This window comes from Centroberyx affinis, unplaced genomic scaffold (assembly GCF_046629955.1).
Source record: "Centroberyx affinis isolate AG114_WGS23_722 - 3 ecotype Tasmania unplaced genomic scaffold, CSIRO-AGI_Caff_v1 ptg000254l_1, whole genome shotgun sequence".
In the NCBI taxonomy this organism is placed as follows: domain Eukaryota; kingdom Metazoa; phylum Chordata; class Actinopteri; order Beryciformes; family Berycidae; genus Centroberyx; species Centroberyx affinis.
Window position 1 is genome coordinate 266,647 of NW_027278936.1, and position 25,179 is coordinate 291,825.

General features: G+C 43.7%; 1 protein-coding gene across 1 annotated transcript; it reads right to left on the minus strand.

The window, feature by feature from the left end:
* Positions 1-308: 308 nt before the first annotated feature.
* Positions 309-7,559, minus strand: tshz1 (teashirt zinc finger homeobox 1). Its single transcript, XM_071545042.1, has 3 exons — positions 7,553-7,559; positions 7,348-7,401; positions 309-4,073 (listed from the first exon to the last, which is right to left on the minus strand). Exons 1-3 carry the CDS (start codon positions 7,557-7,559, stop codon positions 709-711), a joined length of 3,426 nt encoding a protein of 1,141 aa, XP_071401143.1. The 3' UTR covers positions 309-708.
* Between the last annotated feature and the right edge of the window lie 17,620 nt (positions 7,560-25,179).

Here is a 25,179-nt window from a genome sequence, read left to right on the forward strand (position 1 = left end):
TTGAAAACTCAAATAGGTGATGTGTTGTTATTTTTACCCATACATTTCTTTACCCATTTACACTTCCTTAAAGTGCTGAAATCATCTTAACATTTGAGAACACAATCTTTCAATGTGGCTATTTTTTTTTACTATATACCTTCATATAAAGTTCAATTTCCAAAATTTGTTAGACAGGGATAGCAATTTTGTCAACAGGGATCAAATTTCATGAAACACAATACGTTCATTGCTTTACATAAAAAAAAAACATGCACAAACTGTCTCTTATAAATAATATGCAAATCCCGTGTTGAAATATATATATAAAAAAAACAATCATTCAAAAACAGAGATCAAAATAAGAGCGTGGTCCAGTTTTAAAACAACAGATGGACTATTTCCAAAGGCTCAGATAAGATGCAGTGCATTAAGAAAGCAACAATCAGTCAGTGACTATATAGTGCCATGGCTGCCGCACCAATTTAAATTTTGTATGTTCATATCGCCAAAACTCAAATTCTACAACTTAGCTTGGCACCTCTGCAGTGCAAGCTCCTGCCGCTATGGATACTGATTGATTAAGTGGCATTAAAGCTACCATGTTTTCGTTATAATATCTGTGTCATAATAATACTTAATACAGTTGTGGCACTATCTGTAACGACAGATTGTAGCTTAGAGATATAGTGCAACAGTAATCTGTCATGCTATCAGCTTTATCCACCTTCATGGTTTATCAAACTTGTCCAACTCTTTCACAAAGATGAGATGGTCTTCTGGTGACTTTCCATGTGTTTTGCAAAGGTGCAGCTTAATTGCATGCTTGCTCACAAAGGTCCGATTGCACAGCTTGCACTGAAATATCGAGCCAGTGTCTTCTTCTGCAAGTCCAGGGGAACTGAAAGTTTTGTCTGCTATTCTGCTGACTGCTTGCTGCTCTATGAAATCTATGGAAAGCTTTGAGAGGTCCTTTAGGGTAAACCCAAGGTGGGACTCCAAATGATTAATGTATGAGGAGGGAGTCCTGAACTGGGATGCACAGTCACTGCACAAAAACAGGGGTTGGCCAGAGTCAATATTTTTTAGGAATTTTGTGCCCCCTGTCCGCTTTAACTGGTATTTTACATTGGCCAGCCAATGTGAGATAGTAGTCATGGAGAGACCAGTGAATTTACAGATGTGGACACGTTCCTGGGGTCCCAGGTCAGTAATGACAAACTTTCCATCAGGAGTCTCCCGAAGACTAGAGGCAAACTGGGCCTGAAGAATCAGGAGGTGCTGGGGATTCCAGTTTGACTGTCGGCCTTTCCGTCTTTGAATGGGAGACAGCTCCTCCAAGCCATCCTCAAAAGTACAGCCATCCATATCTGATTTCTCAGAGATGGAAGATGGGGTTGTGGACTTTGGTGTCAAGCGGCCGGTCAGATTTTTTACCATGTCCGAAATATCCATCAATGCATTCTCCCGTAAGGGTGGAGATATAGACTGTGAGAAGCTTTTGACAACAGGTTTGTTGTTGTTGTTTACATTGCTGTTGTTCAGTGTAATAGAAGTACCCTTAGCTGGACTTCCATTAGTGTGTTTGGATTTTGTCAAGTCCATGGGCTGATCATCATCATCATGGTATTGACTCAGGGGCTCCACTTGCTTGATCTGAGCCGAGTTGCTGTCGACCTTATAAAGCATTGCAAAGGGGTCTATGAAGGGGGTGGCCACCTTTGAAGCTTTTCCCAAGTGGTTATTCATGATGGACTGCAATGCACTCAGAGGGTTGACAAGAGGTTGTTCAGGTGAGTGATCAGTGATGATGCTCAAGTTACTGCAGCCATTGCTGACAGGCATTTTTGGTGCATTAGCTTCACTCTTTATCTGTGCATCGGTTTTACTGTCTGTTAACTCTTCTTCTTTGCCTCTAGACTCAGTCTGGTCCTCTATCACAGTGGTTTTCACTGGCTTAGAGAGGTTTTCTGGCTTGGGGGAAGCCTGTTTGTCCTTAGGATTTGGCGAAGGTGACTTGGCTGACATGGATCTACACTTATTCTCTAAGGGTTTTTCCTCTTTTTCCTTCTTCACTGAGCTTTTCCCCGTCACTTTTTCCACCAGCTCCTCCATGGCCAGCACATTGCTCTTGTGATTGGGAGGTGGAGAGGGGCTATTTGGTGAGTGGATCAGAGTGCCTAAATCAGAGGACAGTACCTTCAAGCTGTTGGTGCTGAATAAAGGCTGAACCTGTGCACATGAAGACATGGTAGACTTCAGAGACCCATGGAGTTGATAGGCAGCATGGATGCTGGGGTATCCACCCCAGGTTGGTGTACCTGTCTGGGCCTTGCTGATTGCACTTGAAACTGTATTCTCTAATGACTTCAGGATGTCCAGGCCACCTTTAGGTGTCTCTTCTAAATCCTCTTCTCTGAGATATTGGTAAGGTCTGGCCTTTCCAGGTTTTTCACTTTTTTCAGAGGGCTCTTCTTTTTCCTCTTTTATTTTTTTCTCTGGCCCCCTTGCCTCTATTTCTTCTTCATCCACCTCTTCATCTTTCTTTTCTTCTTTTTTCTCCTCAGGGCTACAGGGCTGCAAGGGAGAGTCAGGCTGTGACTTGCCATTGGGAGCTGGGAGTCGTGTAGTAGTTGGTGGCAAAGGAATTGATTGAATTTTCTCCTCAATGACCGGATCAAAAACTAATTGCTTACCCTTTTTAGAGGCTGAGTTGGTGACTTTGAGAAAGTGTCCTGTGACCATCATGTGGGCTGTCAGCTGTTGCAAGGTGTCATGTGAACTGCCACATTCCATGCATTTGAGAATTTGTGCCTTGCGTGCCTCAAACTGCCAAGTATAACTGGCACCGTTTTGGTAACCATATCGATTATTAGCTGTGACATAGGGATTGGCCACTTTTTGGTCTTTAGGGCTCTCTCCCAGGGGTATGCCAGATGTGACAGACTCTGGTGAGCTTGGGGACATCAAGTCTTGAAATGCTCTTTTTTTGGTTGGGGGTACCAGCTTTGAGGTGAGGGCTGGCATTGGTTCTTTTAGAGGCACTTTCTGATAGTGTTTTGTTTTGATCATGTGGACACTCAGGTCTTGCAAGGATTCAAAAGAGTGGCCGCAGTACATGCATTTAAGAACTTTCTGGGCATCTTCCTTCCCTTCCATTTCCATCAGAGAACGCTTGCGGGGCTTGGACCACCTCTTGCCTCGATCATCCTCTGTATCCTTATTGTCATCACGGTAGTGGCCCGTCTCGTTCATATGCACTGTCAGGCCAACCAGAGTGTCGTAGGCTGCACTACAGTCCTTGCACCTGAACTTGCTAGCACCCGTAAACACAGGGCCATAGAGCTTATTGTTCTGCCTGTAGAGCTGCACGGTGCTGAAAAGGCTAGGTTCAGGAAGGAGATGGTATGGGGTGTGCTGTAGGGTCTTGGCCAGTGCTGCCTGGTGCCAGTCATAGGCTACACCTCCTGTACTGCCAGAGCTTACACTGTTGCCACTGTTGGTGTTGCTTGATGCGGTACTTGTGGTGGTACTGCTGGTGGTAGTATTAGTGGTAGCTGAGGCATTGCTGCTGCTACAACTGTTCTTCACATGGCTGTTCCCCTGGCTGTGACTGTTAAGGAAGCCATTGCTCCCTTTGTGATTGCTCCCATTGCTGTTGCTAGGTCTGAAATTGTTCCCTTGTTTACTTTTAAGCATGTCCAGGGCAAGGCTGGACCAGGAGGCATCTGAGATCAGGTTTGCATAGACGGCTTTCATTTGTGCCAGGCTGTCCTGCAGCGAGAGGCCATTGGTGGACTCTGTGCTCCCCCCAACCAGCCTTTCTTCTACCTTGTCCTGAACATCTTTGAAGGAGGAACTGGTCTTAAGGTCCACCAGGTGATCACTGGTGGTGCTGAGTGGAGAGGCGTAACCAGCGTCTGGGTTAGTGCCATTGCTGAGTGGAGAGTTTTCGCAGCTATAGCGATCTCTTGCGTCCTCGTCGTCATTGAACAGATACTCTGCATCTTGGCCATCTAGGGAAAGGCCGTCATCCTGTAGGTGCTCCTCCTCATCGATCTTGTCAACCTTAGAGTCATCTTCAGGCCCATAAGCTGGAAAACAAGAGAACAGAGGGGAAAGATAACATTAATTTCTTGATATTTTCAGACATACTATGTACTAGAACGGTACCAATCGTGCATGTTTATTTTGCCTAGAAGTCATGTTTCTCTTTAACTGCTTCCCTCACTATGTGAGGGTGGTAGGTGCAATAATCCTAAAGAGATTTTTGTCAATAGTCCCGGCAGAGGACACAGGTTTGCAATAATAAAGTGGCAAACATCCATATCTTGACAATGATAGATAGTCCCCTTCACTGCACTGCCTAATGAAGCTATTGAACACTACAGCTCAGCAAGGGTAGAGAGCAGAGATGAGCTACAGAAATATTTCCCCTTAGTTTAAAAACTAGAAAACAAGCAAAATTTCAAATTATGCAGAGAGCTACTCCTCAGAGGACATGATACTTATTAATCATGTGGTAAGATCTGTTACTTCACAACAAAATTGAGGACATTCTGATCCCTATACAAGTGAAAAAAATAAACAGGAAAAAGGAAAAATATGCACCATTAGGGGAACTGTTAAGTCTCACTTTGATGTTTGCTTCACAACATATACTGAGTAGTAACAATAAATTAATAAGTATGATTTAATAGCATGCATACATGCATTTCAATACAATGTTTTCATCAAATATGAATAGCTCCCTCTCTTCTCAGCAAATTTAAATGCCAGACAAGCCCACAGCCATGCAGCCTACACAGAGTATTTCATTATCTATTTTGCCACTGTAGGGAGATCATAGATCTGCTCCTGACTTCGATTTGCTCTACGCGACCAACCTGCCACACATACTATGGAGTCACAAGTAAGAGATAGTGGGGGAAAATGCCAGCTGCATCAGACTTGCCAAGCCATGGTTGGCTGGAGTCAAGTTGGCATCGGCTGTGAAAGTCCTCACAGCGTGATGCTAGGAAATGGCCAGTGGACATGACAAGCCATGTTGTCACTGCCTATGCTCCCCTTGTACTCACAGAGTCAAGTGTGCCATCTTAAAGGACGAGAGAGGGATTTATAGTATCAATAGAAAATGGCTGCCCTCTCTCTTTCTGTTACTGTCTTCATATCTACTTTATCATTTGTCACAAAAAATATAAAATCACCATTTTAACTACTTTAAAATAACCCTTTCCTTATCCTTTACTACTTTTAACCAAGTATTCCAGTTGACCACGACATACAGAAAGCATGTTAGTTGTAATGTAGTTACACAGTTGTGTAACTACATTACAAAGCATTCATTTACATCATACATCTCGGAGTACTACAATAGCAGAAAGAAGAAACGGTTTATATAAAATGATTTTGATAGTGAAAGCAGATTAAGAGAGGGAAATATTATAGAGAGACAGGGAGAGAGAAAAATAGAGGGTTAGATATGCTAAGGCGGCTCCCCCAATCCATCCCTCATAAGATGCTTGTCTGAGGTGCCAGAATCACTCTCCAGTGAGGAGGCAGATGTGCTGTCAGCTTCAAACAGCATGTAGCTCTCTATCCCATAATCGGAATGGACATAATACCTGATGTTTGTGAGGTGCCAGTTACTGCTGCCTGGGAAAAGCTGGAGGTCCAACAGCTGCAACTCTGAGTTAAGTGTGTGTGTGTGTGTGTGTGTGTGTGTGTCTGTGTGTGTGTGTGTGTGTGTCTGTGTGTGCTTGCATTTAGTGTGTGCATGCATGCCTGAGTGTGTTGTATGAAGATGTAACGTACATCATTCCTCTTGGTAATCAAATTAGTCCTATGTTGTTTTCACTCTCAACTGCACACTCTTAATTATACACTACTCCAAATATTAAAAAAAACACAAGAGGCTACAGTGTTGCAGGTCTATCAAAGAATTTCATTAAATTATCCATTAAATCATAATATTTTAACGTATTGCCGGTGCAGCTGTACAAATTTCCTTCACCCCATCTTCACCCTCCCTATCTATGTGTAGTAGATGGCTCACTGTATTGAAATAAATTCAAAATTGCTCAATATGGTGAGAGTAGCTAAAGACAAAGCGGCTTAGCTGACAAAGTGAGAGAAACCTGACAGCAGTATACACACACACACACACACACAAAAAAACCTAAATGCTAGTCTTTCCCTGCCATCCTCCGTCTGTTGCCTTGACAGGCATCAGTGTCAGGAGTGTGTCAGTGTCAGCCCGAGGTGTCAGTGTCCACGCAAACAAGCCTGAGAAGAGGTGGGAGGGGAAAGTAACAACAACAAACACAAGTCAGCCATTTTTTCTCCTGCTCTACCCTCCTCCTTCACCATCTGTGTCAGAAAAGCTGCGGGTGCCACCGCCGGCTAATAAGGCAATCAGAGATGGAAAAGATGCTGACACGGCGGCTTTCGAGCGTCACTCAGAACAAAAGAGGAAGAGAAGAGGGAGGGAGTGAGGGATGGGGGGGGGGGGATTAAAACGGGGGTGCAGGGGAGGAGGGGGAAGGTGTCTGTTGTGGTTGTCAGTCAAAAACGTAAGCCCACTTTGTGCTGTCAGGGAGGATAGGGAAAAGAGGGGAAGTTTTGAATAGAGAGGAGAAAAGATGGGTTTAGGCCAGCTAACAAGAGGTGAGAGTGTGTGTGTGTGTGTGTGTGTGTGTGTGTGTGTGTATGTGTGTGTGTGCATGTGTGCCAGTGCACGTGTGCATGTCTGACAAAGAACACGACAGGGAAACAAGTTAAACAGCGTCCAACAAACTAAGTATGAGATATTCGGAGAGACAAAAGCAGTGGATTTTTTTGTCTTGTCTTTGCATGTGTTTGTATTTGTGTGTGACATAGGTGTGGCTGAACGTGTGCGTGTGTGTATGTGTGTGCGTGTGTGTGTGTCAGTGTCACAGTGTGTCAGGTGCAGGAGGGGATGCATGATGGCTGGTGGGGGGAAAGCGAAGCCATCTGCGTCTGGAGAGCAGCCTGTCACTATTGTTGTGCCCAGGGCCCAAGACTTCCTGCTGCAGACAGGTGACACCACAGTAGGACACAACTGAGCCCCCCCCCACACCCCACACACACACCCCCACCCTTGTCTCAAAACTCCATCCCACCCCCAAGACAAGACAAGGGGAAGCCTTGTGAGGCCCACACACGCAAACACAACACCTTGCTCCTGTACACTTTGGGACTGCCATAGATAAAAACAAATGCAACTGAATGGAGAAAACACGAAAGAGAATTCTTTCACCTGCCACTAACACATTGAACACACACATGAATTGATATACACACATGTACACATGCCTGGACACATACAAACAAGCATTACAACTGCGCCTGAGAACGGGGAACAAAGGGGAAAAAAGATGCAACTAACTGATAATTTATTTTCTATGTAAAGATGCAGTTAGTAAGATTTTTCCTGCTCCATAGCACAAAATGACCATAATAAATCTGCAGGGGGTTGATACGGTTGTTGATCAATACCAATGACTCAAGGATTACTTTGCCAGATGTGGATTTCTGGCTTTCAAAAACTCACTTTCCATCCTGCGTTCTGTTTTGGACACAAAGTTCCCCCCCCGCCGGATCCAAAATCTTGTCGTTATGCCTTTACCATGGTGTCAGACTTAACCTGACCCATTCTAGGAAATAGCATGCGACAGGGTGAGAAAACTTTAGTATGACACGGCACTGGCACTATCAACGCAACTCTCTCCCCTCACACACACACACACACACACACACACACACAAACACACACTTGCCCCCTCTCAACCTTCTTCATTTATTCATGTTGTCTCGGAGAAGAGGGCAATCCCGGCTCTCATTTGCAGTGCTAATGTTCAATTCCGCCAGCTTTCACCCTGCTGATTTACCCTGCGTGGCCGAGCGCTCTATTCCGAGCGGGCAGACGGCGAGGCTCCCTCACACCGTTTAGCGGCCCTTCAAAATGGGAGCTCTGGCGTGGCAGTCTTATTTCTCTCTCCCGTTTCGCTTTGTCACCGGCCGCTCCATTCCCTGCCACTCACCTCTGATGGCTTTGGACAGGCCTGATCAGTGTGTGTCATTGACCTGTACAGCGCACATGAGTGTGTGTGTGTTTCGGCGCCGAGAGAGAGGGAGAGAGGGAAGGCTGTAAATAAAATGACATTATTATTTCCTCTGTCCTATCATGTAGAAAAGCCAATTATGGTAATGCTTAGTATGTCAGGCAATCTCTCTCTCTCTCTCTCTCTCTCTCTCTCTCTCTCCCTGCCTCTCTTCTCCCCCTTCCTCTTCATTCCTGCTCTTTTTTCTCTCTCGGGGATAGTAGTGGCTGGGGTTTCAGAGGAACTGACACTGTCTCTTTGGACTACGCACACTGAGGCAAGCTGGCACAGACCAATAGGCTCCTCTCAGGCTACAGACAAGAGAACAACCAACGACTAGACCTTCTCATACAATTCTGCATAAAGGGTCGACATCAGAGACATTACTTGAGGAGACCCACATTGTCATTCCTATCATAAAAAAAGTTAAAGGGTAAACTCTTTGCAGTAATTATCAGTCAAATCAATGTTTTATGTCTTTTTTTTTCTCTTCTAATGACTGGAGACATGCCAGAATCTCTGCTAATACATGCTAATGGCTTTGTTTGGCGCGGTTTGATGTTGACTGTCATTAGAGTTGCTTTGCAGGTGCTTGTTTTACATAAGCCGACCCCACAACAATGTGCAAAGTTACACTGATGAGTGTTGCCACGGATACCGCGTAGGAGCCCTGATTTAACCAGCGGCTTCTTTGACCAGACATGTAAAAGCCTACCTAACACCCCCCTCCCTCCTTTAGCCCCACCCTCCCCAGCCCACATGGAATAGTCCACCATATGGCACAATAGCTCCAGGGCTTCTTATAGCTGGTGCGTCGTACAAATCCACCTTCTCAGCTTCCACTAGTGGGGAGAACAAAACAGGCAACCAAGCCTCGGCGTCTGCTCACCTTGGTGGTAGCAATGTAAATGAAATACATTTTTGAAAGGTTAATTAAATTTGAATCTTGTGAAACACACACTCGCTCTCACCCATCATTGTCTCTTGCTTTGATCAAACGCAGAGGACTATCACATCCATCCTTGTACGAAGTGGGACCTAAATTACCTTTCCTTAAACTTTTTAATGTCCTAAGGGCTTTCGCATACGTTCCTAGTCATTTGCAATTACTTGAACTCATATTATGCTAATAGCCTATTTAAATGGGTCATATAGACAGTGCATTTTACCTCTGGCTTAGCTTCATTTGGCCACCGTGTCTGTGTGTGTATGAGTGAGAGAGAATGAGAGAGAGAGCGAGAGAGAGAGAGAGAGAGAGAGAGAGAGAGAGAGAGGGATCAAATGATAGCAGCTCACACAACAGATCAGTGTTGAATGAAAAAAGAAAACTGAAGAATTGCAGCTATTATTTCTAGAGAGCAAAAGCATTTCCAGTTCTTCCCTGCATGGCTGTGCAAGTTTCTTCTCTTATTCTTCTCTTCCCTTTCTTTTTTTTTTTTTTGTCCTGGTCTCCCGTGAGCCGGCTTTGACACGCCATGACAGTGACTGCGGTCTATAAATCACCTTTTCCCCGGACTGTCAGCGCATGCTTGTTGTGAGATGAAACAACAGCCATTAGATCATCGGCACCACAGATTCCTCCCCTTTCTGCTTGATTCTGCCAAACTCCACACCCAGCAATCTAACATTGCTCTGGTGTTACAGCGACATTTCAAACCATCTGGTTTGTTTTTAGGCAAAGTACAGATAAAGCATTGCTAATGCTAATTAGGGATGATGTGACTGAGATTTACTAAGCCAATGCCAAGCACTGATTCAATATATGTCAGCCAGATGCCTTTTTTTTTTTTACTGATGTTCTTTAGACAAAAAAAAAATTCTTTACCATTGATAAGATGTTCATTTTGGGCAAAATGTAGTGTTTGGAATCAGATTTGGACTTAAAGAGTTTGGATTCAGCTTTATGAAATTCAGATTGGAACATCACAATATGGCGATCACCAATCTCATAATTTGAGCAATCTCATAATCTGCCAGTCTGGTCGATAAGAGCATCTGTGATCACTAAACGTCCACATTATTTAATGTTTTCCTTTTTGGTTTAGTCATTGGTGGGCGTTACTTGCATGATGCAAAGGTGTGCTGTTGAAAACTAAATAGAATGGATCATGAAATCAACACGCTAACAAAAAATAAGGGTCCATCCTTTTTCATAGATGCCTTCTTTTGAATTCACCTGCATTGCCCCTGACAGTGGAGCTTCTCCCGACCAAACAACAGCTGCTCCCATCGCCTAGCAACAACCAGTTGATGGATGACCCCAAAGATGGATAATTACCATAAATCACTATGGTTGTGTGGAGAATAGGAGCAGAAAATCATTGTAGGGGAAAAAAACAGGCTGAACCACAATTGAAACTAGTGTGCCTAGTGTTTGGTTTGGGCTAACTTTGTCTTTCCTGAATTTGCCTGACGAGGTCATCAGTAATTTCCCTGTGGGCAAGAGCTGGTTGGTGACCAGCAAGCTCAGCGGTCAACAAAGAGAATCGAAAGTGACATTGGATTTGTCTTTTTGGGTCGTTTCTTGAGAGTGGCCAGTGTTTTGGATAGTCAGAGACTGTATGAATAGGGGCTGTAAAATGAAACCTGATGAAATGACTCATGGGACAAAACCTGTCCTGAAGGAGGAGAGACAAAGAAAACAAAGTGGGCAGAGGAAGGAAGAAAGGAAACGGGGAAGAATGAATGATGGCGAGAATGATGAGTTTAGTGCGGCAAAGAAAAGGGGGGGTGGGTAGAGGGGAAGAAGCGAACTGAATGTTTAAGGGAGTGTTTGCATAGTGTGCTTGTATATGTATGTATTGTATATATATATATGTTTGAGTGAGTGTGTGCATGAGTGACGGAGAGATATTGAGATACAGAGGGAGCAGAGAGAGGGAGAGTGAAGAGAGAGATAGAGAGAATAAAAAGAGAAAATGAGAGGGCACAGGGCCAAAACAGGGTCACAACCTAACCAGTTCGGTCTAGCCGAGTCCGGTTGCACAATAAGCCATCAATCAACCTTCTCCGCGCTGTCAGCCCTCCCCTCAATTCACAGAGGCCATCCACTTTGTACACTGCTGAGGAACAACACATAGAGACAGAAGGAGAGCAAAAAAAAAGTCCCGCAGACACACACTTCCATGAATCTGCCCCTTTACTCTCTGCAGGAAGGAAGCCCCCTAAAACTATGGAACAGTCTGATTTAAGACAGTAGGATGCCACACACACATGCATGAGACACACACACACACACACACACACAGTCCCACTGGATCAAAACATTCCATCAACTCCACTCGACCCTTATGAACTTCATGGTAAGACATTCAAAAACAACCCAAACACCAGATACACAACAGCAGCAGCCCGAGTGCTGAGAGTTTTGTGAGAACAGGACCTCAAACTGACGTACAGATTCATCTCATGTACTTTTTCAGCATGCACCGACAGCTAATCAAAGCAATCATGAACTTAAAATGATGAAGTCACTTCAGGGAAATTAATTAGAACATGGTTTACCACAAACCCTCAGGACAGCAGGCCGCTCAGGACCACCAAATGTCCCAAAACATTTAAATGCTTTTAGCTGCATGTGTCACTGGGGAAATTCCAACATTTTTGCCCCATCAATTCACTATCCTTTATGCATCGCCACATTTTCTCTCTCATTCTGCCCATTGGGTTAGTGCTTCAGTCTGGAGCTCCACTAAGTGGGATTCTACTATGATTGGACTGTTTCATTTTAACACTGTTTTAAGACTGAGATTCCATGCATGACGAATAGCATATGCCATAACAGAAAATACAACAAACACACATACTACTTGCACAGGGGTTGTGCAGAGTGTGTATGTGTGGAGTTTTTTTTTTCTTCTCATGACCGTAGCAGTAAACTGACAAAAGAGGGAATGATGGAAGGAGGGAGGGTGGAAGGAAGGGAGGGAGGGAGGGAGGGATTAGGGGTTGAGAAAGGGTCCCTACAGAAAGTCAGTAAATTATGTACTGGGCTCTCAGAGAAGACTAGTATCAGTAGCCATATCATCCTAATTGTGTCTGTGTGTCTATGCGGATGTGTGTGTGTGTGTGTGTGCACGCACAACGGCTATGAAGAGCTTCACAGTTAGAGAGAGAGACGGGAAGAGAGAGAGGAAGCAATCCTTCAACAGAGTACAATATCAGACTGTGGACAGACAACTAACGGCTGGAAGGTTCTGGAAACAGAGATGAGAGAAAAGCCTGCCTCCCTCACATTTCAGCTTCAGTACAGCCTCCCAAAGTGCCCTCTATCTAACACTAACTCGCACACACACACACACACACACACACACACACATAAATGGCACCATAACTCTGATATCCGCGATCAATCTCCGCTATAAAGACACATCCATCTTCAGTAATGTTAATGGTAGGTTTTTGGGGTTGGAGGGGTGGAGGACAGGGGTAAAACAGAGGGTATGTGACTGCAAGGCTGACCTCAGAACAGTGTGAGGTAATACAGACTGTGTGTATGTGTGTGTGAGAGAAGGAAAAAAGAGAGACTGATGCCTGTCAGCTTGCATCTGGCAGTGAAAATAAATTAGGCTTATGAAGACAAATGAATGGGCCCCGGGAAGAGAGTAAACGGGGGAATTGCGAGAGACAGAGCGAGTAAATAGGAGAGGGAAGGCAAAAGGGAAAGAAAAGGGAGGGAGAGGTGATGAAAAGGAGGAAGAAAAGAAGAGAGGGATTGAGATGGAGGGAGACGGAGCTGTGTTACCGACTAAGAGAGTGCCTTTTGGTAGCTAGTGACCACTCATTAGGAAGGACAGGCACACAGACAGGCCTGCTGTTGGCAACAGGATATGCTTTGGCTGTGGCTTTCCTGGCTATGATGGAAAAATGTGTGTGTGTGTGTGTGTGTGTGGGCGCATGTGCGGGTACGTGTTGCATTTGTGTTTGTGTGTCCACTGCCTTTAGGTCGAGATTGAGAAGACATCTCTCACCCACTCAAAACCTTTTGTCTTCATGAGAAACGGTTGAGTTTGTGTACAGGACGATGTTTTTTTTCTCTGAATATACACAAAAATATATCAAAATTTATGAATATGTCCTGAAGCCTGCATGTAATGTTTGATCATGGGTTTGTATCTGTGTTAGTGGCGCCTCGCTGTGTGTGCTTCCTCCGCTCGTGTGTGTGTCAGTGTGTATCTATGTGTATTCTATCTCTGTAGATTTGTCAGTGTCTATCCCATGACACACTCCCCTCGTTGCGAGTGGAGGAGAGCTCTCGGGGGGCTTTGTCACGCGGCGGTCTGTTCTTTTCCTCAGGCCTGGCGCCCCTCGTTTGATAAATGACACATGTCATTCTGTCAGCCCCTGCCATCCGGGCTGGGAGGCCCCGAGCTGATGTATGGCCGCCCAGGCTAAAGGAAATCAGAGTGTTTTGGCAGCGCCCCCGAGAACATGGCCTCTTATATGGGGTATGTGTCTATGATTGTGTGCGTGTGTAAGTGTGTGTGTGTGCGTAAGTGTTTGTGTCTGTCTGCCTGCGATATTGAGTGCATGTGTAATTGTGTGTGTATGTGCTTGTGTTGGTGAGTGAGTGTCTGTGAATGCCTCAGTGAGTGAGTATGTGCATGTAAGTGTGTGTTTGTATGTGTGTATCCCGGAGAGAGTGAGTGTTTGCATGTATGTGTGTGTGTGTGTGTGTGTGTGCATGCTCTCAACCTGTCAGGCAGACGGGCAGAGGGAGACAAATCATCGTCATGGCCTCCCCAGCTGTTCCCCAAATTTGGTGCGAGGAGGAGAGCGAGGGAAAAAAGCCTGCCGTTTGAGTTTTAAACGGTTGATGCTTCCCAGAAACGGGAATGAGTGAGAGGACAAGTGGAGTCGAGCACAAGCACACACACACACACACACACACACACACACACACACACATACACACACAAATAAAATCAAAACTCGAAAAGCTGGAATAGGAATCAGGCCAATCCCAGAAGGAAGCAACAGACACTGGTTTCTGTTGCAAACAAACATGCGCATACACACACACACACACACACACACACACACACACTTCAAGCACATATACGCTCATATTTCAAACTCATTTTCTCCAAAACTAAAATGAAAGGCTGACAGGCAAGAAACTCAAAATCCTAACTATGTTTAGAGAACTGTCATTCTTGAAAAACTGCATGAGATTTCATACCAGTGTCTTATATTTCTTCCATTTTACTTCTGCATATAGACATTCTCTCTCTATCTCTCTCACACGTTTGTTTTCCTGTACCGTGCGTCTATTGGCTACATTCCCTAAGTTTAACATTAACCCTCACCACTACTTGATTAACCTGACCCTAACTCTAATCCTAACCCTAAACCTAAAAATGACCTATTTTCTATGTAAGAACTGGTCAAAATGTTCTCACTTGCACACATTCCTTGTCCAGAATTGATCCAATTGATTGGACATAACACACGCCAGACAAACATATACACTCACACACACATACATACATACACATACACACACATACACACAGCCCTGGTGGAGGACAATCCCACCTGGAGGTTGTGAACTCTGAATGACCCCATTTGATTGGGTGCCGGCCGAGCTCCCTCCCCCTCTCCCATGGAAAAAAGAAAAAGCGGGAGAAGGGAAAAAAAACAGCGTCATTAAGCTGTGAGTGATGAGTGGCAGCCATGGGTGACATCCTCCCCTCTCTCTCTCTCTCTCTCTCCCTCTCTCTCTCTCCTCCACGATCCTATTGCTTTCACTGTCTCCCTTTTTTCTTCGCCATCGCCTCGATACTTTTTTCTCTCCCTCTATTCACCTCTCCCTCCATCCCTCAACCCCTCAAGTCATTTCTCTTTCACTCCTTCACTCTTTCTCTGTTGCTTTGCCTCCTCTTTTTCCACTCCCTCATCCCTCCCTCCCTTGCCCCCTTCCTCCCTGGTTCTTTTTTGTCTGCTGTCACTCTCTTTTTCTCCTCTCTTTTTTTTTCTTCGCCCCTTTATGCCCCTCCTTCCATGGCTTCTTTTCTGCCCTCCTCTCTCTCTCTCACACACACACATACACACACACACACACACACACACACACACACAATAGTGCCTCACTCAGTCCTGTTTAGCTCTCTGGCCCTGGTCATGTAGACACACAGCTCCTCCATACATAATAGATCCACACATATCGAGAGAGAGAGAGAGAGAGAGAGAGAGAGAGAGGGGGGGGGTTGTACATTTCAGAACCAGTCGACAATTTCTAGTGTGTTCTGATCTCTGGCCATTTAGCACAAATTTGCAGGCATTTAGATGTTCTAAAAAAAATTTCGGGGCACTATAAATTATTATGAGAGTGTGACAGCATTTCTGTTTAAGGAGAGAGAGAGAGAGAGAGAGAGAGAGAGAGGTTTGTCATTTCTGTTGCTTACAACATCGGCCAATGATGCTCCAACAGTGTTTTCCTTTCCTAATACCCTTAAGTTGTCTGCCTTCAGCTTGCTGGATCGATTATACTGGGGCCAGCTCTGGTATTTAATCGCTATCAAATCCCTTGTCAAAACTGCAGCTCAGGACTCATTCTTTGTCACTTTGAAAAATGCACCAAAGTAGTTTCTTCTTTGTTTTTGGCTCCGTGGAAGATTCTGTATGAATAACCATTGTTGGCCAGTGGTTGCTGAATGTCCACTTAGATGTCAACCATTGTTGCTGAGTCAACGCTATAGGCTTACAGTTCAACTTGCGTGGCACAGCTTGCCCCAGGCCCATTGTCTCTTTCATAAAATGAAACAGTTGTTGTTTAACCAGAGAAGTTTAAGAATGAGGCCACTAGTAAGAGGCAAGCCAGGGGAGAGACGGAGAGACAAATTGAAAAGGAACAGCACACACAAGTAGAAATGATTCACGCACAGACACGGGATAGTGGCCATTCTTGGACTTTGACTGGAAAGTCAGACAGAAATTCCAGATATACGTATGCAGCAAGACTAGTCAGACATACTGTATTAGACAGACCTTCAGACAGATACAGCAGGCAGGCAGTAATAAGAAAGACTCCCAGACAGACAGAAATGGACCAGTTAGACATTACCCAGAACCACCTCAAAGATGGCGACATGCAGAATGTGGCCAAGCTCAACGACAACCCAAACAACCACAGAATTAAAAAGACTTTGAAAGCGGTTTTGAACTGATATCAGAACTATATTTTGGTCCTGATTGCACAAAACGATGCAGGTAGCAGCTACGCACGACTACGGAAGTCTCAACTACCATTTTGCTGCAATATTTACACGGGATTTCAACTTTGGGGCAGACTGTCGTTTCAAAATCTATACAACATCAAAATGTTTGCTAGCTTGTTAGTTTGACATAGTTGCAGCTATCATGGGGACCTTGGCACCCCATCATGATGTACCATGCTGACAGACCAGAGGCAGAAGGACCAGTGATAGACAGACAGGTAGACAGGCCAACAGCTGGATCTACAGTCAGACAAACAGACAGACACAGAGAGAGAGAGACGGGCAAATCAGAAAATCTGGTGTCTGACACTCCAGTCAGTCAGTTAGACAGACAGACTGAGTGATGAGAAAGGCAGACACCAGACACACGGACATGGGAGGGGTTTGGGGGTCTACAAGAGGCCCCCCGCTGCTCCCTCTGAGACAGACGACTTAGAGGGACAGAGCTGAGCTTACACCCCCCTGCGACCGCTACTGTCTGAGACAACACGGCGGCTCAGGAGAGATTTTTGGGGGAGCATGTGGTGTTGTTCGTTTGACTGAGACCCCGTGACATCATATCCCCTTTCAACTGCCCGTCAAGTACTGCGCCGAAGCCGACTGTCTACTGTTAAGTAATTGTTTTGCCTAACCCCAACCAAGATGTAATCAAAGAGTTTTTCCTCCATGGTAGCGGCGTACATCACTGAAAAGTATCTGAGTCCTATTTCACACCGACAAAATATGCTTTGACTCGCTTCCAGTGCAATGTGTTTTATGAATAACTGACTGCATAACGGGAATGGAAATGGCTCTTGGAAAATATGTGACTGTCATGTGTTTAGCCTCCAACGAAGATGATACGAGACTTAACTGCTTTGTGACCTTTTGAATTTTTACATCTCGGGAGCGTGACTACATGTGCCTAATGTCAGCAGAAGGCCGCTGGAAAAAAAGGTTCTTGAAATATGAGAACAAGGCCAGTGAGCCTAAAAGAGAAGTGTATAGCGCTCTCCTTTTTCGATTTTGAGCTCATGTTCTTGTAACCAGTTCACTGACTCTTGAGCATCCAGTGAGAAAGCGATTGATAGAGAGAGAGAGAGAGAGAGAGAGATGAAAGAAAATATGAGTAGGGTAGAGGAGAATTGAGTCAGTAAGATAGAGATTGATGACAGATAGGAAGATGAGAAAAGGCTTACAGGGAGAGAGAGAGAGGGGGCCAGTAATCCCAAAAAACGAGGAGAGAAAGAGAGGGAGTAGGCTGAGATAAAGACAAAGAAGGAAGGAGGGAGAGAGAGAGACGTGAGGAAGAGAGATGGCGGCGGCACTACACCAGGCTGCAGCATGACCTGCCCCAGCGTCCGCTCTCAAGGACAAAGTGTCATCTGTTAACTGTATCCATTCCCAGATGGCTTATCTCCAGTAAACTGTTGCCCAAAAAAATGATATTCATTGCTTTTCAACCCACCTTATCAGTTAAATAAACACTCCTTGGGGGATAGAAATTTCCACCTCCTGACTTTCGTCCACTTGCGCCGAGTGCTGTTTTCGATATGCTGAGGCCGGCTTTTATCAATCGCTATGTAATAAAAAATGAGCGCCTTTCTTCTCCTGATATACAGTGCTAGCTCTTGCCAATGTCTGCACCGCATGCTCTACATACAGTATAACTCATTTCCACTTTAAAGCCGTGAAGGGAAAAAATAAACTTTATCACTAGTTGGTGTTCAGTTTGCATACACTTAGCTAACTTTAATCATCTCCTGATGGACTTTGGATTACACTCAAAACACCGTTATCCAAAACATATAGGTATATTTAAACCCATAAACAATCTTTGCCTCAACAAAACACACATGAACAAAATGCAAACCACAAAATACATGTACTGACAAACATTTTACTTGTAGATCTCCAGTCTTTTTGAGTTGGTTACTAAATCGGGGTGAGCCATGTGGTCAGACAAAAAAACGATCCATTACAGGCTTTTCATTTTCCACTAATGACACTCTTCCGCTTATGTGTTTATCCACAGTGTTCCTGAACTGGTTAGGAACAAAAAAAAAAACCTTTGTGAGCAATGCCTGCACCAAAGGCACAATATTCAGCCTAAACAGCAATGCACTGGTTAGGTTTTAGAAATTACTGTTATCTCTCTTCACCAGATAGTTTCTACAATTATCCTTAAGCTTCCCTGAAAAATTATAGATGTTGTTAGCATTGTTAGCATTCCCCTTTGAACCCAATAAGCACCATTAGCTGTAAGCTAAATAGGTTGGAAGTAAGAGGAATGCTGACAATGTTAACAAATGACGTTATACTTAAATTAAGTCCCAATACAATAACCTTTTCCCCACAATGTGACAAGTATGTGGTGAAGAAAAGTAAAACTTTGTAAATTTTAATAAGTGTTAGCAGGTTCCTAATATGGAGGAGCCGTGCTGCTGCTGGAGTTATGGTCTTCCAGCAGGGAGGCCGGTCCACAAGAACAGTGTTTCACACTATCTCATACTAAGGACCACAAATTACACGCTTTTAGCCAGGGAGCCCCATCTGAGAATTTGTCATTTTGAGATATGACTGAGTACAGAATGGTATATTAGGCTACTTTCTCAAAGTCACATGACAATTTATGAGTGACTTCTATAACCTGACTACCCCCTAATTTACAACACGCTATTTAATTGTCCTAAATGATAAATGAAATTATGGTTACATTAAACTATTCTTTATTTTCTGGCGACCCTCTGAGACACTTTCAAGGACCAAACTTTGACAATCAGGAAGTACAAAAGTATACCTGTGTGTGTGTGTGTGTGTGTGTGTGTGTGTGTGTGTGTGCGATTGTGTTTATATCTACCTGGAAACAGTCAGAGTAAGTGTGTGTGTGTGTGTGTGTGTGTGTGTGAGTGTCGGTGTGTGCGTCAGTAGTGTAGCGCAGGCACATATAATCAACGGCTAATAACAACACGGTGGGAGTCGTTGCCCCACCGTAAATCAATGGGCAAAATAATTGCTAATACACTGGTTATCGATTAGTGTGCCCGCCATGCACTCATTTTGTGGGGCGACCGTGGCTAAGCGCTAACGCAGTGACAAGGGTAAAGTGTTATTTCTCACAAAGGCACACAGACAGACAGCTGGGCTGGAAAAAATGACTACAGGGCTTCGGCAGTAATTCTTAATTGACACCTGTCAGAGCAATGGCAGCAGTCGCAGCTGCTGCAGGAGAACGTCTACCCAAGTCCTGTTCATCTGTCACTTTTAATACCTATTCTTCACAGCCCCTCTTTCTCTCCCTACCTTTTCTTCTTCCCCTCTCTCTCTCTCTCTCTCTCTCTCTCTACATCTCTCTCACCCACACCCTCTCCTAGCTGTCCTGGTTCAACCCAAATGTTCAAAGGTTGGGTTACAGAAACAAAACAAAGCCACCTTCAAGGCCCAGGAGTGTCGGGCCTACTGTGGCAACATACTCACCTCACTACTGGCTTTGGTTTTATTTACCTCAGAGAATCACTCTTAGCTCAACTGACTGAGCTCTTGACTCACGGACTGGCAATATGCAGGAGCGACAGAGATTTGTTAAAAAGAGAGTGCAGAGAGTCATTTAAATTACGCCGTGCCTTCTATGGCTGCCATGTATTTTCTAACTTATCTTTAGCAGGATCGTCATGATTACCACTAAAGGCGCTGCCTCAGCAGCAATTCCTAGTATATCAAGTATAGAACTGAAAAAAGCAATTTCTGAGATCACTCAAACAAAATGCATGAACCGATATCTGAATTAGAGAGAGGAGTCCCTTTGCTTTGGACAAATTCGATCACAGCAGACAGTACTGGCTTACTCACTCGCTCCAATAACAGCATCTGTCTGGCATGCATCGGTCAACAAAGGGCCCGGTCTGATGATGAGCTTGTGAGAGAGCACACACATATATACATATGCATACGCACAAGCACACATATACAGACACATACGCAAACAATGATGTCATATTACGCTGAAATTAATGGTGGAAAACAGTCGCATTGCTTTGGATTGGAGGCACATGGGACACAAACCCTGCCCAAAAGCCACATCAAACCATACAGTACATACACACTAAGATACGACATACTTGCTAACACACATTGCAAAGACAGACAAACATACACTCTCACACACACACACACAAAACACACAGTGTAGGCTGGAACGGAGGCAGCCGAGACAAAGCTCCCCTGAGTACACACTGACCTCTGAGTGTACTCTAGACCTCCAGTCTCCCTGTCTCTAAGTCGTGACTTGCCATTTCTTTCTTTCTTCCACATTCTATTCGTCTTCCTCTGTCTTTGCCTTGAACTGATAGAATTAGCAGGGAAATGAAATGTCAGTCCACACACACACACACACACACACAGCGATGTGTGTGTCTCTGCATGCATGCGTGTTGAGGAGCAAATGCAGCTGGCCCATTTCAGATGTCTGATTACCCACAATCCTTTACCACAGCCACCTAGGATAGGGAGTATATTCCAAAAGCTTCATAGTGTATGTTCAATCGGGTAAAGTTGGGTGATGAGATATATTATCACATTGCTCTAATGGCACTCAGACTGTAACACAGTTCATACACTAATAGTATTATGTGACAAAATAAAGGAATTCGGAAAGAGGAATCCTCAAATCCTGAATGAATCCTGATTGGCAGGCATGAAGGAACATATGTACACACACTTTGTGAAAGCCATGTGTTTGTGTTGGGTTCAAGGATAAGGTAGTTTGGAGCTAGTATATATGAAGCAGTTTTATCAATAGGATTTTTTGCATCTTCCTTCAAAATGGCCACTGTCTTCCTTTGACTCTACTGGTCATTTACCATTCAATAAAAAGGAAGATTTTGACAATACAGTAGTACAGTAAGTCTAAGCAGTTGGAGAACTGGCAACCAATACCCTAAATCCCCCTAAGTCAAGGTTGTGGATTTTTTTTTTTGCCACATTCCCACTGAACATTATGGTTTTTGTTTCCCCACTGAACATTGGAAAACATGGAAAACACACACACACACACCCACACACAAAGAATCAGAGACAATACACATAATACATCTCCATACATGCAGGATGTATTTAAAGTGAGGATGCTATTGAGTTTTATTCCTGTGAAAATGACCTTGTTTTTTTTTTCTTCTTTTTTTAAGCTTCCCTGTGTTGTGCTTGAGTGGAAATTCAGGTTTTCCTGCTTCCTCAGAACCTCATTAAGCCCTCGGATAGTTTTACCTCGGCGGTGCAGCGGTGAATGCCTTTACATCGTCACCCTCCTGGCGAGCCTAATTCCTGCATATTTTCAACACGACCCTCTCTTTTCCATAAGAGCAGTCATCGATCTTCATTTGTCACTTAACCTCCACGCAGATGAGGACGGAGAGTGTAGTGTGTGTGTGTGTGTGTAGGAGTGTGTGTCTTTGATTTCCTGAAGGCCTACTGGCTCTGACCCCAGATGCAAATGAAACTGCTGGTGTAGTGTGTGGGATAGCAAATATATCCATTGACTCCTTGAGTCAATGTCACCTGTTAATGGTACTTTACATACACTGCCTTATCCTAGGATCAAGACTGTAACATGGGTTTTACATACACTCGCATCCACGAAAGCATACAACACACTGTAAAAACCTAAACATGTTCATATACACACGCTCAAGCTTGCACAAACATTTTGCTCAGTGATACACACACAAACACAGATATTCTGTGTTCAAATACTCTCTGTCCTCATCTGTACTCACTCTACAGATTCACTATTGACTTCAAGAAACATCAAAACATTTTTTCACAGCACAGCCTCAACTCCTGACAAATGTCATCAAATACTTTATCACAAGCATCGTGACAAAAAAACATAGAACGCAAGGTTCTAATAGTCATCTTGCAATGCTTGCTTCTTAGTAGACAGGTGCCGTGAGTTACATTTCTGCAGAGAAAATACAATGGAAAGTAACAACAACAAATGGTTTTAATGCTTAGAACTACTGTATTGTCACAGTCTGTCAAACAAACCAAAACACGTCAGACGGAAATAAATCAGAAAGGAAATGCACAGTAAAACTTGCACTTCAGTAGAAACCACAATCACATTACATATTTTAGAACACCTATTAGAAAACTATAAAAGTGCATCCATAGCCTACTCTGCCTGCCTATTTAAAGTGAGAGTTCCAACCATAAGTTTACATCCAAACTTGAGACTACAGCCATTCATGACCTCTTTACGAGGATGTTTGTGTCCAACACAATATTGGCTTCACTAGTCACACAGGTGATTTCCATTTGTCACATTTCACATTACAAGCGCCCACTACAATTGAGTTTCTACTGGAACAACTGGGGGTGGGGATATGGGAAGTGGCTAACACCGAGTTGATTATATCAAGGCAGCTTGCAGACTTGACACCTTGCTGAATTTGTCAGCATTAATCGGTGGGGCCCTGTCACTGATCCGTCAGCTTCCTGGATAATTAGGGACCACGGCTAACGATGCCGTCGGGAAGAAGGGAAGCTCAACTCCTCTCCCCCCCCCCCCCCCCCCCCCCAAGTCATAATTAAGAGACTCCGTTTGCATAGAGGTGGTGATGGTGGCGGTGGGTGTAAAGGGGGATCTGTTTTGGAGAAAATAAGGCAGCCGCTGATGTCAATAGAGAAGCTGTGTTCGCAAGACAGTCTGTGCAGCCTGTTCAGTACGTACCACACTGTGCCTTCAATTTGGACAAATGTTGTAGAGTGCTTTAAACATGTGCTGTGCCCATAAGATAGTTAATATAAAATCTTATCACCAAAATGTAGTATTGAAGTCCTTTTTATAGGAGCACAATGGCACATATTTAAAAAATTAACAGCACCCGCAGTCCCTGACCTAAATACAATTCAGTTTAGTCATGTTCAGAGTGCTAAAGCTTTTAATTAGTGGCATCTGTGTGAGCGGCCAAATCCAGCCAGTGTCCCAACTTTCAAAGTCTTACCTGTGGGAAAAGACAAAAGCAAAACTGATTCTTCTCTTCGGGTATGAATGAACATATTTCCTCTCTGTAATGGCAGACTGTTTGACTTTGTACAGCATGTCACTTACTCTGCCTTCATGACCTGCACTGACTCCACCGGTGCTCTCTGCTGCCAGTATCCATGAGTCTCCAGCTCAGGATGAAACATTTCTGAACTCTTAAACACTGGCCAAGCAAATCAACATTTGTTAAGAGGGATGGGGAACTGAGCTGGTTTTATATCTCACTGTCTGGTTCAACATATGCACATGAGCATAAAGAGGGCAGTAAACTGGCATCATTCGATGGTCCCGGTCCATCCCACAGTGCAGTGGGCACCCAGACTTTGCTCCGCCTCTTCCTCTCTGTCTGAACCAGCCACAGTGATGATGGGGATGGCTATTACAAAAAGTAATGATAAAACCAGGAGGCCACCATCTTTTGCAGCTAGTACTTTTTAACGTTGTAATCATAATGATATTAGTTAGTTAGTTTGAATGATTAGCTGACATATTCATTACTTTAAGTGACGCAGTTTGATCTAAGAAATATTGTGGCTAGCAAATTATCTTATGGTGGAGCCAACTCAAAATATAGCCAATCAATAGCAACAGATAGTGTAGAGACCAGTCTACCAAATGCAAAAGTAGAGATAGAGCAATAGATTTTTTTTTTCACAGAAATCAAAACGTCACAAACTCTGACCTCAAATACAGAAGTATAACTTATTTTTACTCTCTTCTAATTGATAACCCACATCCGCTAATAAAAAGAATTACCGGTTATCTAGCCATAAAATGTACAGCATGTTGCCCTATACACACTCAATATGATGCTAGGGACACAAGCAGTTTAATATCATCTAAAACTTTCTGAGAACAGTGATAGAAATAGATGTTAAAGTGTCAAAGGTCACATAACCCCTTAACTACAGCAATTAATTAATGAATTTATTAGCTATGTAGCAACACCCACAACGCTTTAATTACACAGTCAAAGGCATCACTGGGACAATAACATTAAGTCAGTCTTTTTTCTGCTGCTGTCATAGTTTTAACCAAGATTGCTGAACATGAGTTTAACATTAGTTGTTTTTTTTTTTTTTTATGTGAAATCCATTATACATAATAGAGACTCGAGACTTGAAGTTGTTGTCTCAATACTGTTGTTTGTTTTTACGTGTTATTACATTTTGTCCCTATCTTAATTATTGTATTAGATATTACTTAGTTACTAACCCAAGATCCAGTGAGAAATACCTCCACCAAGCTGCACTTCAATGAAGGGAGACAAAAAAAAAAGAAAATGACGACAAATGACTGCAGCAAAAGTCACTGCTGCTCAAATTGCACTGCATTGAACTCAACTGCCAAAACTAACAGATGCAGTAATGCGGTTCCAAATGAAAGAACACTGATGTATTGTCACCGGTCATAAACTAGATAGGGTACAGAGCCATTACAGGGACTAAAATCATCACTGTGACTGATGAAACAGAGCCCATTTGAAACAGCATACAAAGAACCATTGAAACCTTTTTCTCTGAGGAGAGCGTGCAACATTTTGTTTTAGTGCAACTCCAAAGTGACAAATCTAGGTTGTGGAAATATCAAGTAATGCATTGTAAAAATAGCCTGCATTCACAGCCGCGTGCAATATTTCACATAGAAAGCAGACACAATCTAACACAGACACACACACGCAGAGTTGTTAAAGTTTTTTTGATTGACCATACGTCAGGCACTGGAAATAATGTAGAGACAAAGCCTGCCAAGTTGGGATTGACCATTACTGCCAGTGATGTATGTGTCTGTCACAAAAACAGACAATTAAATCAATATTCAAAAGCTGAGGCGGAAT

Coding starts and splice junctions, on each gene's coding strand:
- tshz1 (XM_071545042.1), bottom strand. Junction 4,074..7,347: donor CCTTTGTTCCCCGTTCTCAG/GCGCAGTTGTAA, acceptor CTTGTTTTCCAG/CTTATGGGCCTGAAGATGAC.